Source organism: Acartia tonsa, chromosome 9 (genome assembly GCF_053477335.1).
Source record: "Acartia tonsa isolate MP-2025a chromosome 9, ASM5347733v1, whole genome shotgun sequence".
Lineage (NCBI taxonomy): Eukaryota > Metazoa > Arthropoda > Copepoda > Calanoida > Acartiidae > Acartia > Acartia tonsa.
In genome coordinates, this window is record NC_137268.1 from 36,854,015 (window position 1) to 36,866,252 (window position 12,238).

Consider the following 12,238-nt stretch of genomic DNA (forward strand, 5'->3'; position numbering starts at 1 on the left):
ACAGGCCATAAGAATCTTCACTGAAAATTAAAGCTATCTATCCAAAAATCCCATAGCTCTACACGGACTAAAATACAAATAGTATTCTACAGTGAATTCGCTACTAAAAATTTAAAATAAACAAATGAAAGTCTTTTGCAATAAATAGTGAGAAAACATATTTTAAGAAAACATTTTAAGTGCTTCTTAATGCAGAAAACATTATTATTTGTTTAAAATGCGAATGATCGTTTTAACAGGGGTTAGTATGACACAAAGTAGCGGCGTAGCAACAAACCAAAAGAAAAAGTTAACAATCCAACACTATTTGATTAACCCGATCGAATTAAGAAAGCATAATACATCAATAAATCCTTTTATATAAAGTAGTACATATCTTTAGTCCGTACCTTAAGATTTCGATAACTACTGAACCTATTGAGTTCTCCATTTCAGGGAAGCTTCACATTGGTCTCCTGTTGGTTATTAGATTTAAGTCTTAGGACGATTTTAGGTTATTTTTCAGTTATTCCCCATTCCTTCGAACACAGAGTCCCTAGTTGCTAGGGGCGTAACTGCTAGTTTGAAAATCAAGAGTGCACAAAAATTAAAAAAAAAAACTGCAATTAGACGAGGATGACAACATCTATTAGTAGCGAAGCACATTTTCATGAATTGAAAAACGGACAAAGTTTTTTAAAAAGCAAACGTTCTTTAGTCATAAATCAGGAAAGAATTTATTTATTTTAATCACAAAACCTTTCTTATGTGTTTTTCATGTTTCAATAATTATATTTTTGTAGCATGACTAATGCGGATTTAAAAGATTAATTTAAATTTTATTTTTCAATATCCCCCCCCCCCAAAAAAAAAGAAAAAAAAGCTTGGACGTCCTTGACTAGATGTTCATTGGTATAGGAAAATATTACGAAAAAATTCAGCCATCTATCTTGAATATCAGCTAAAAAAAAACTACTTTATTTTCACCATAGAATTACGGACTGAAAGGTCAGACAAAGTATTACTACTTTAACGTTTGGCAATAAATCACTGAATATTTTATAATTTTTAACTATAGATATGTTTTAATTTTCAAAATCACTAACAAATAATATTACCCCCCCCCCTCCCCTCAAAAATTGAAAACCCTTCCAAAAAATAAAAAGCTTGGACGTCCCTAATATAAAAAGAGTAGCGTCGCTACATATAACACAAATCTACAAAGTTGTAAGGCTTAGGAAACTATGTAATGAATCCTGTGTGAAGGACTACACTCAAATGATAACGTTTACTAGTTTAGAATATACACAATATCATACAAACTTGTTTTCAAACAATTTTGATCGTAGTAGTTCTTCTAGTTCATCCTAAAGGAAAAAATTACTGATATTAGACAAACCAGCAAAAATAAAAATATAGCCAGAGACGTCCAAGATTTTTTTTGATGGGGGGGGGATGTTTTTTTTATAGTATTAAATTCTTAAAGGGTATTTTCCCGAATACTCCTCTTCAAATAGAACAGCCTAAAACCATCCTGATAGCTATGATGTGCTTCCTGTAAATAGAAAAATCAGTCGGTTCAGGGGTTTTTGAGATAAAAATGGACAGACAAATAACCTTACTACTTTATATAAAAGGACAAGCGGGCAGCGGCTTCACCCCCTTGGGGCCTCTAGTGGCATTTGAAATATTTTTTTTATTTCAAACGATATTATACAATATACATGTTAAAGTCTCTAAATATCATTTTAAATCCTTATAATATAGTAACAGGATGTGTGTTTGTCTTGGTGTCTGTCTGTCTGTGCCAAAGGTTCTCGCTAACCGCCAAACCGATCGGGTTTTCCTTAGCAGGGTAACTTCTTATAGGTCCCGGGAAGGTTTATAACTATTTTGGGGGAAGGTAACACCACCCTCCTAAGAGAAATCACAAAAAAATCGATTTTTTATGTAGAGACTTTAACGCAACACAGATAGGTATCGTAGAAACTTTAACGCAACATAGATAGGTAATGTGTTATTCAAACAAATAACAAAAGTGCCACAAGAGAACTTTATGGGCGTATCTGCTAGTGATAAAAAAATAGCCTAAAAATATCCCGGAATCCTAAACGATGTTTCCCTTAGCGAGATCTCACCAGACAAACAAACAAAAACTTTACTACTTTGTACATTTAACTAGACACTTAACTTTTAGCCTAATTTATAGAAATTTAGCAGGGGATTTTAGAAAATCCACCCTAAAAAAAGCTTCTTTATACATATATAGGATAAAAGTTACAAAAAATCTTATGCTACTTTTAAAAACCTGATATTATGCGATATAGAAGCAACGTTTGTATAATCTGTAGTTGTTAGGCAGAATAAGGCAGATAGCAAGACAACCTTCGTCCATAGATGCGTTGATATATGAAACCATCTAATCAAAATAAATGTATTATAACAGAAATCATAATTTGATCGTTTTCTTAACAACTTTAGGGAGCTTAATGAATTTTGATTGGTTGGTTCATTGAGAATGAGTGTTCAAACGTTTCAACCACTAATTATAATCTTCAGAAGGGGTAATTTGGCGTATAATCGTTCGTCATTCATCAGTCATTAGAAGCAACTTTTAAAGTTTAAGTACATATAAATAAATATCATAAGATTAATTCCACTTTTGTTGGCGAAGGCCCTGGACGATGTAACTGGTATTAATTTTATAGTTTTTTTTTGTAAATCATGTAAATCGTATGTAATACGATACGATACATAGTTTTTAATATTGCTCAAAACCGGTTCTAATCAATCGGATATTAATAGGTTTTGAAATTTGAAGCCTTATTCTGGAAGTAGTATTATAGATATGCTACGCACCTAGCAAGGCCCTCAGGCAGTGTACATGCGTACATGAGTTTCTCTATACATCAAAGCCTGGGCTTGGAGACGCTTTAGTTAAACAGTAAAAAGTATTGTAATAGCTAATTTTCAAATTTTTATATGTAATTTTAGTAGTTTTACTAAAAAAAGTGAACGTAGCTGCCATGAGTTACATAGTTTTTATGATTATGATGGAAAGAAAACCAAGTTGCGGGTTTAGTCGTGCTTTCACAGTAGCTTTTTTTCTATTTCTAGTCCCTGCGGGGGGCTCTAGCCCTGAGAGCATATTTTCTGATCCTGCGGGACAATCATTAACATTTACTTAACCTAATCTAACCTAAAATAATCTTTCAAATGCTACTGTGAACATACGATGAAACGTACCCGCAACTTCGTTTTCTTTCCATGACCAAGTTTTTATTTTCATAATTATTATGTCGATTTTATAAGCCTGAATAAAAAGTGGCCATGGCTGACATTAAATCGTCTAATGCGTTATCTATACTTGATTTTGTAATATTATAGTATGGCCTCTTTATCTGTTAATTTCCGCGGATTAAAACCAGTTTTAATAATAATCAGCTTTTAATGAGGTCTTTTTGTTTGCTGTTTTTACGAGAACTCTGTATTCTGTACGAGGGTTAAAATGTACGTACGTATAGCGTCCAGTTCATTTTTATGTTATCTCTAAGTGAGAAGGGATAAGACAATGGCCGATAGATTTATCTACACTCCTAATAATGATGAACAAAATAACCCCTTTTGTAGATTACAATTTTTGGTTGTTTGTACTACTCAATCATGATTTAACACAATTCCCCAAAGTTTAAAAGCCAACGAATGGAAGATAGTGCCATTTAAAACTTATAATTATAAATAAAATTACCAGTTCAATATCCCGCTTTTTCTTTCTGCCCATTATAGAGTAGCCCCGCAACAAACAAGCAATCATTAAAGATAATGGCGCGCATAGGATTTTACTTGGGGACATAAATCTAGAAGGGGAGAAAAAAGCCTTAAAACTCACACTTTTACGGAATTTTAGCACAACCTACCTTATGGATGTTGTCAATCTTGTCTTTACAATCAGATTTTGTTCTGATCTTAGTAAGGTGTTTGTTCCATCTTAAGTTTGGTATTAATGGATATTTTGATAAAATTATTATAAGGATTAAATAAATGAAAACTTTCCTATCAAACAGACAGGTTTCCGTAGATATTAAGATAAAAAAATTAAATTTTAACAAAACTGGTATTAATATTAAGATTTTTATCTTAGCATTCGAGGAAAATTGTCTATAATATGATGCTACATATAATTTTTCAGTAAGGATAAGAATCGGTTCTAATCCAGCGGATATCAATCGGTTTCGAATCCGTACTGGAAAAAGAACTTTCTAAAATTCAAAACTAACTCCTACTTAGAAAATATGTATAAAATAACGCCATAAAAACAATAGGTAATTCATTTTTATTTTTCAACAAAAATAAAAATGTCAAAAAATATACATGATAATTAATTTACTTTAAATATGACACTGGTTATAGAAATATAAAAATTCATATTTACATTAAAAATTAATATTCATTTAAATGCAAGTAATTTTAGATGTCTCAATTTCTGAATTTGGCTCTAAAAATAAACCAATCACGTTTCTCCTTGACAAAATGCCAGCATGTCATTGGATGTATTTTTATAAGGAGACACGTCATTGGTTCATTTTAGCGGCAAATTATAAATTGTTTAATTCCATGTTTTATCTTTATAAGCTCTGGAAAAAATTTACAGCAGAAAATATATTATTTTTTGTTTTTTTAGCTAATTTTCATTAAGGGGGGCGGTGGACGTTTGGCCTTCTTTTTTGGGGGATCAGGGTTCACTATTGATATTTCTGAAACAAAAGTTATGTTTAATTATCCTATTTTATATAGTAACCGCTGAACCGATATGGTTCTCCTTTACAGTAAAGCTTCTTATAGGTCTCGGGATGGTTTTAGGCTAATTGATTTTTATGTCTAAGTTTGGTTTAAGGCTATTTTCCTTACTCCTCCGAATAGAGAGTTCCTAGATGCTAGGAGCGTAGCCGCTAGTTACATATAAGTAACTGGATGCCTGTCTGTCTGTGCCGAATAAAATTGCTTACCGCTGAACCAATATGGTTCTCCTTTACAATGTGGGTTGTCAGAGGTCCTAGAAAGGTTTATGACTATTTTGGGGGAGGATACCACCACCCTCCGAAGACAAATAGCCCCAGAGTAAAAATTAGACACTACTAGTTGAAAACAACATGTGAAAGTTTAGTAAGCCAAGAATGAGAATAGTTATTTCTCGTATCGTATTATAAACAGCTTTCCGCGGATATAGAATGTACATTTTTATATTTATAGAAAGCTGGATATAATACGATGCTAGACATAGTTTTTTCGTATGGATGAGAACCGGTTCCTATCCACCGGATTCGAATGAATACGAGAAAATGGGTTCCAGGACAAACGCAGGGGTCCAAAACGTCAGAGTGGTAAAATATTAATTCATTTGAGTATTTCTATACAGATTAGGTTAGGTTAAGATATAAATGAACAAATAAGCCCCCCGCAGGGGTAAGGCATTGAAAAAACCTATAGGATAGTCTAAAATAGGTTAGGTTAAGTGTCCACTCCGACGTTTATTCACTCCCACGTTTGGGACTCCTGCGTTTGTCCTAGGACCAGAAAATGTGCTCATAGAACTTTGGGGATAAGAATAATTTACAGTCCAATGTCCCTTCCCTCCCTTGTCTTTATAAATCTATCCATTGCATTGGTAGATTCTTTTTAAAAAATTAAGAGTCGCTGCTCGCTGGTTAGGCAAAATTATTTTTGTGAAAAATCCTCCAAAATCGCATAAAAATGTATAAAAATTAAATAAAATCATAAAAGGATTGTTAGCATGAGATTTTGTTTAATTTTTGTAGATTTTAATGTGATTTTGGAGGATTTTTTACAAAAAAAAATTTTGCCTTACCAGCGAGCAGCGACTTTAATTTTTTAAAGAATCCATCCCATATTTTTACCTGGTGAAGAGGTTCTATCAGAAGATGTTTCTTTCCGTTTCATAATTTCTCGAATTGTTGAAGGAGCCGTCCTAGAAAATAAAACATTCATAAAATTAAAGTACATTTCGTTCTTATTTATTACAAGGAAGAAATTATTATCTATAATATACATATATAAAGTAGAATGATGTAGGTCCGTCCGTCTGTCTGTCCCTTAAGATCTCAGAAATCACTGAACCGATTGGATTCTACTGTTTAGGGAATACACCTACCGGTCCTGTGGTGGTTTTAGGCTATTTTCTTGGAGGTGTGCCAAAAATCCCAATACATTTTATTTAATCAGTTTGAAATTAGTGGTTGCATCTCCATCTTTTTTTAAAATCACCTCTTGGGGCAAAGCTACTTTTTGTGTGAAGTTACGGATAAAAATCTCTGAATATACGACTACAAAATGGTTGTACTTTTCAGGAAAGCTGCGCAATTGTCTTAGGATGGTTTTATGCTATTTTCCTGACCTCCAAAGCCCTTCCAAAGTTATACATAAAGGAGCAAAATTGTTACTACGAAAGGTTAAAACTTTAGTTACCCCAATCAAAAATACCGTTTGCGTAGATAAAAAAAAACTATTGGTCAAAATTTTGTACCGAAAAAGCAATATTTAATAAAAAAAAGAGACACTAAAGTGATATACTTCGCAGTCCATTGTCTCCTCCCTCTCTGTCCAGTGTAGTGGGGCAATAAATATATGTAGCTGTAGTAATAAACAATAAATGTACAAATATAGATGTATAATCCAGACAACTGGTCAAAGTGGAGTCAATTTTCGTTTGCTAGCAAATTGCTTTCTGTTCTTTTCAAGGGACTTGTCCGTGTTTATATTTCCGACGCTATTAGCTAATTTCAAAAACACAATACAAAATTGGGACAAGTTTCCCACCGTTTGGGTAGGGTCGCATATAGCTTATACTTTACTAACGGCTATGCCCCTAGAGGCCTCTAGTGGCACTTTAAATGTTTTTGTTTGTTAAAGTCTCTACGATTTTTTTTGTCATTTCTCTTGGGAGGGTGGTGGTACCCTCCCCCAAAATAGCTATAAACCTTCCCGGGACTCATGAGAATCTACCCTGTTAAGGAGAACCCGATCGGTTCAGCGGTTGGCGAGACCCTTCGGTACAGACACTGACACACAAACATCCTGTTACTTTAGTATAAGGATAACCCCTCTATTATTTTACTTTAATTAATAAACTAAACAAACCTGCAAATGCCAGTGTGTAGAGACAGGGCGTTTGAAGAGTCAAACCGCATACTACAGTTGGGGCAGATGTACACTAGAGCGTTGCCGTTTGGCGGGTTAACCTCAAGGCTGTTGATAAAAGTTGGAGGAATGTGGCTTGCACTGTTCTCCAATGGATCTACCCCTGTTTTATATCATTTATAAGGATTTTTTCAAGACCATACTAAAAAATCATGTTTATAGCATTGTTTTACAGACAATTTTCCAAGAATACAAGTATACACGGAAAGCTGTCAATAATACGATGAGATTAATAACTATAATCTTTTTATTCCATTTAACACATGAGATTTAAAAATTAGTGGAGCTAAAAAAGCCTATTACTTAGGAAAAGTCCACAAAATTTAAAAAGGAATATTTTCAAATAATTTTACCAAGAAAGTGTCCTAACTTTTGTGGTTTTGTTTTAACCCATTCGTGACGAGCTCCCAAAAATCAAAGTTTTGATTCACCGGGCTTCAACAAAATAGATTTTTTTCAATAATTACTCAACAGAATTCAAAGAAGTAAGATGTCAAATTAATGACCTTACTATTTTTGTTCATAATGGCAATTTTCTTCTTTTTTTTGTTGCATTTTAGTAGCTTAAAACCAACTTAATTAAAAAAAAAAAACTTAAATTACTTTTAAAAAAAGAGGTCTACAAAAAAAACCGATTGCATATCTAAATTCTATGGAACATTTTAGATCTACTACTTACAAAAAGAACCGACACAGTGCATTCGAAGGTGCTTTGACTTTAGTGTCATTACCTAAATTGGGACATAGTGCATTTCATTACCCTAGGTTAGGTAACTTCATTTCACTTTTCAATAAAATCTAAAATGCAGCGGTTTTTGAGAAAATTAGATTTAAAAATTTCAAGTTCAATTTTCACCCACTAGGAGTTACCGCATAAACATGACAAGAAAAGCAAAGATTATTTATTTAAAATTTTTAACAACTTTGCTTTTATAAAGTCAGTCATAAAACCTCTCTATATATGATTTATTTAAGGCTGAATTTCCGTGACCTTAGCAAAGCAATTGATAAAAATGACCATTAATTAACTCACTTCAGGAGTGGTTTTTTGAAGAACTTTATAAAAGCAAAGTTGTTCAAAATTTTAAATAAACAATCTTTGCTTTTCTTGTTATGATTATGCGGTAACTCCTAGTGGGTGAAAATTGAACTTGATATTTTCAAATTTAATTTTCTGAAAAACCGCTGCATTTTAGATTTTATTGAAAAGTGAAATAAAGTTACCTAACCTAGGGTAATGAAATGCACTATGTCCCAATTTAGGTTCTGACACAAAAGTCAAAGCTCCTTCATTTGCACTGTGCCGACTATCTATTTTTTAAAATCACAAAAGTTAGGACACGTTCTTTAAAAATTGAGATGTATATTAATCTCTCATTTATTGCCTTTCTCTTCAGATCACTTAATTAATATAATAAATGATGTCCAGCCTTCATCTTCTTGAACTTCAGTGTCATCAATTGTCTCAATAACTCTAATCTCGTCATCGACCCTAGTAATTGTAGTTTTAGGGCTTTTATCCACAACTCTGAAATAAATCAACATCCAAAAGTGAATGATGATAGATAGAGGTTTTTTGGGGTTGGGGGCGGGGACGTAGTATCCCTCATAAATTTTTAAGGGGGGAAATGTTAGAATAAAATTTATTTATAAAAGGGGTAGTTGCACCAAATACATTTGAACTTAAATTTAGTGAACCACATATTTTTTTCCTGTTTAATGGTTTAAACTATGCTAATTGGGCATATATTTGAAAAAATTTAATTTTTTACCACATAGTTTTAAAAATGTCAAGACTGAAATAGTGACTTTTACCTACACAAGTTAGACATTGTTGGACAGTACTCAAAAACTACCTGGTAAAAGTTTATTTTTATTTTATATATAATATTCATAGCAAATCTTTATTTATATCATTTTCTACCAACACATTTAATAGTTTACTTCTGCAAAAAACCCCTACTCGTTAAATGCACTTCATGCAACTATCCCTTGAGGAATTTTAATGCCTTTACATAAATGTTTATTACTGTAAATTTTTATGAACTAGTAGGGGTGAAGGAAAGTTTTTATTTGTTACATTAGGTCAGGTAAGTTTAATTTATAATTGGTACGGTCAACGCAGGTATAAGGACCCGCAGGGTTAAGACCCTCCGCAGAGGTTAAACAAAAGAAAATAAGGGGCTGGGTTTCAGTGATTGACAGACACTTTAAAAGGAAAGCACTGTAAAACACGCTGTAAAACAACTACCTTTCATACAAGGCTTGTTGGAGTTGTTCCGCCCCCGTCATTTTACTGGATCTCCTCCACCCCTGGTTGTCCAATCTTTGCTGCTCAGTCAGCTGACGTTCAGCTGTAATAAAATAATATTATTATACTTTGTTGCCCTAGGAATCATTATTTCAAAAATCAAATGAATAGGATAATTGCACCATACAAAAAAAATTGTTCAAAAAAGTTTTTAAAATCAGCATGGTCGTAACCATTTCAGAGTTGCTACGCTTTTAAAGTCAAGCCAAACTATTACAGGAATCATAATGCAAAGTTTGAAATTGACTGTTACGGACAGACGGACTGCCCCTAATTATACAAATGCTTCTGACGACGATTAGCAAGGATTTAAAGGGATAAGACGTTTAAATATAAATGAATTCATGTATACCCAAATCATGATAAATAAAACTACCCTTTTATAGAAGCCTAGATACATTATGGAACTAAATTCCGGTTTTTAAAAGCGAAGCTTTTCTATAATTAGGGCCGGTCCGTCCGTAACGGATAGCTTTTTTTCGTTAATTTAGGCATGTTAGAATTGTCCTATCGATTTCAAATTTTGCATGGTGATTCCTTTAATAGTTAGGTACGATTTAGAAAGCGTAGCAACTCTATAATCATCACCAAAATGTCCGTACGTCCATTTTAAACATGTTGATTTTTTTACTTTTTTAACAACTAATTTTTATGTGATCTAATCATCCGATTGATATGATTTTTGGTATATTGATTCCTGGGACAACAAACTATAATGTAATAAGCGAAGCAACTCTATAATCAAGTTCTAACAATGTAAGTATGTCCATAAACATTATCCTTAATCAGGCAGTTTTTCAACAAATTTACTTACAATTTTGCTTTGACTCTTATACATTTATATTATGATTATTCAGTTCTGAAACTATACAAGTTTTAATGTCCGTTTGTCCTACCGTTTCAGTGCTTCGCTTTTATGGATGTTGTCATTCTTGTTTTTAATTCCATCCATATAAACAGCCATATCATCACAAAATCTTTGTCAGCTAAAAATTTTTTTTTAATGAAGTAGACGGTTAATTGTGTCTGATTGACTATATGGTTTATCGATATATTATTTAACAACTTGTACAAGATTTTTATGTATTAAATAAAGTGATACCAACAGCTGGCTAAAATAACGACACCCCCCATGCACCTCCTTTTACTCCATCCCCTCCCCTTCTACTAGATAAAAGAACAACTGACCAATAAATGAGATCTATACACTTACCATTGGCTTTAGCTTGCATCTCTGCAAAGGTAAGTCCTTGCTCCTTGCTTAATATGCAATTATTTTTCTCTTGAGACACGCACAGGGTCACCAACTTATCCTTAACAGAAAGATGAATTATCCTCCGTATTATAGACAGCTTTCCGCAGATATTAAATAAAAATAAAAATATCAAAACCAGTTTATTAGCTCCAAAGGGGCCAAAGTCCCGTGCTAGTAAGACTAGTATTAATATTTTTATTTTTGTATTTGTGGAAAATTGTCTGTAGTACGATGCTACATGTACATATGTACAGCATTCTGAATTTCAGTAATCATCCTGTATTTAAAGGAAGACTGCAAGAAATACCACGCTTTAACTGCTGAAAGACTGCCACAAGTAGACCCAATACCCCAAATATGAAGCCTTCAGCTTCTATAACAAAAAAGTTCTAGGCATTTTAAAATGACATTTTATGTACAATGAAAATTTTGAAAGAATTGCAATGCTCATGTTGAAAAGTTTGAAATTAAACTACGTAGCCTAGAAACAAAATTATAAGCTTTTTTTGTCATAATTTTAGGTTTCCAGTAACTGATCATATTTTTACAATAAAAATACCCATTTTTATAGTCAAAATCATTAAAAAAATTAAGTTCAAGTTGTGTTGTACCGAGTGTACTGTAGGCAATCAGAAGGCTGAATCAGCTTAACAACCAATCACAGCTGAGATTGTATTAGTTTCCCCCTTTGTTTCCGCTATGATTTTCGTTTAAAAATGCAATTTAAAACAATTTTTTTTCATAGATTTTGACTATGAAATGTGGTGTTTTTATTGTAAAAATGTAATCTAAGTTTCTGACAAAGATATAGTTATAATTTTGTGTCTAGGCGACGTAATTTAATATTGTTTTTTCTTTTATGAGCATTGGAAATCTTTCAAAAATTTGATTGTACATAAAATGCGATTTTGAAATGCCTAGAACTTTTTTGTTATTGAAGCTAAAGGCTTTAAATTTGGGGTATTAGGTCTACTTGTGGCAGTCTTTCAGCAGTTAAAGCGTGGTATTTCTTGCTGGCGTCCTTAAAGTAATTTTAGGATAGGGTTATTCGAATTTTTGTTCACCGTTATTCGAATTTTTGTTCACCGTTTTAAATGATGTTATATACTATTGATTTCCTGTGCCTTACTTTTAACAGGAAGGAAGGGGACATTAGGCTGTTTATCACACTAATCCCCAAAGATTCAGATAGCATAACAACTTTTGGGACTTTTATTTAATTTTTATTGGTTAGTTTATTACATTAAGTGGCCAAACGTTTTAGCGCCTAATATTGTAATCTACAGAAGGGGTATTTTTGGGGATGTACATCAATTCATCTGCCATTATATATATATAACCCCTAGTTTTGACAATTCAAATCCAAATCCGGAATCCGTCCAATTTTTGGACAATTTTAGAATCCAGAATCCGAATCCCTAATCCGTTATTTTAATAGCGGATTTGGATTGTTAATTGTTAGGCTAAAATCAGCGTCT

General features: G+C 32.7%; 1 protein-coding gene across 1 annotated transcript in view; it reads right to left on the reverse strand.

Moving 5' to 3' along the window:
• Positions 1 to 4,289: 4,289 nt before the first annotated feature.
• Positions 4,290 to 12,238, reverse strand: part of LOC145327521 (uncharacterized) — a 29,769-nt gene continuing 21,820 nt past the window's right edge. Inside the window, exons 18-23 of the mRNA XM_080171067.1 lie at positions 10,719 to 10,818; positions 9,446 to 9,548; positions 8,625 to 8,722; positions 7,135 to 7,297; positions 5,895 to 5,965; positions 4,290 to 4,733 (exon numbers count right to left, since the gene is read on the reverse strand). Coding sequence (XP_080027193.1) covers positions 4,657 to 4,733; positions 5,895 to 5,965; positions 7,135 to 7,297; positions 8,625 to 8,722; positions 9,446 to 9,548; positions 10,719 to 10,818 — 612 coding nt within the window. The 3' untranslated portion in view covers positions 4,290 to 4,656. The remainder of the gene's footprint in view (positions 4,734 to 5,894; positions 5,966 to 7,134; positions 7,298 to 8,624; positions 8,723 to 9,445; positions 9,549 to 10,718; positions 10,819 to 12,238) is intronic.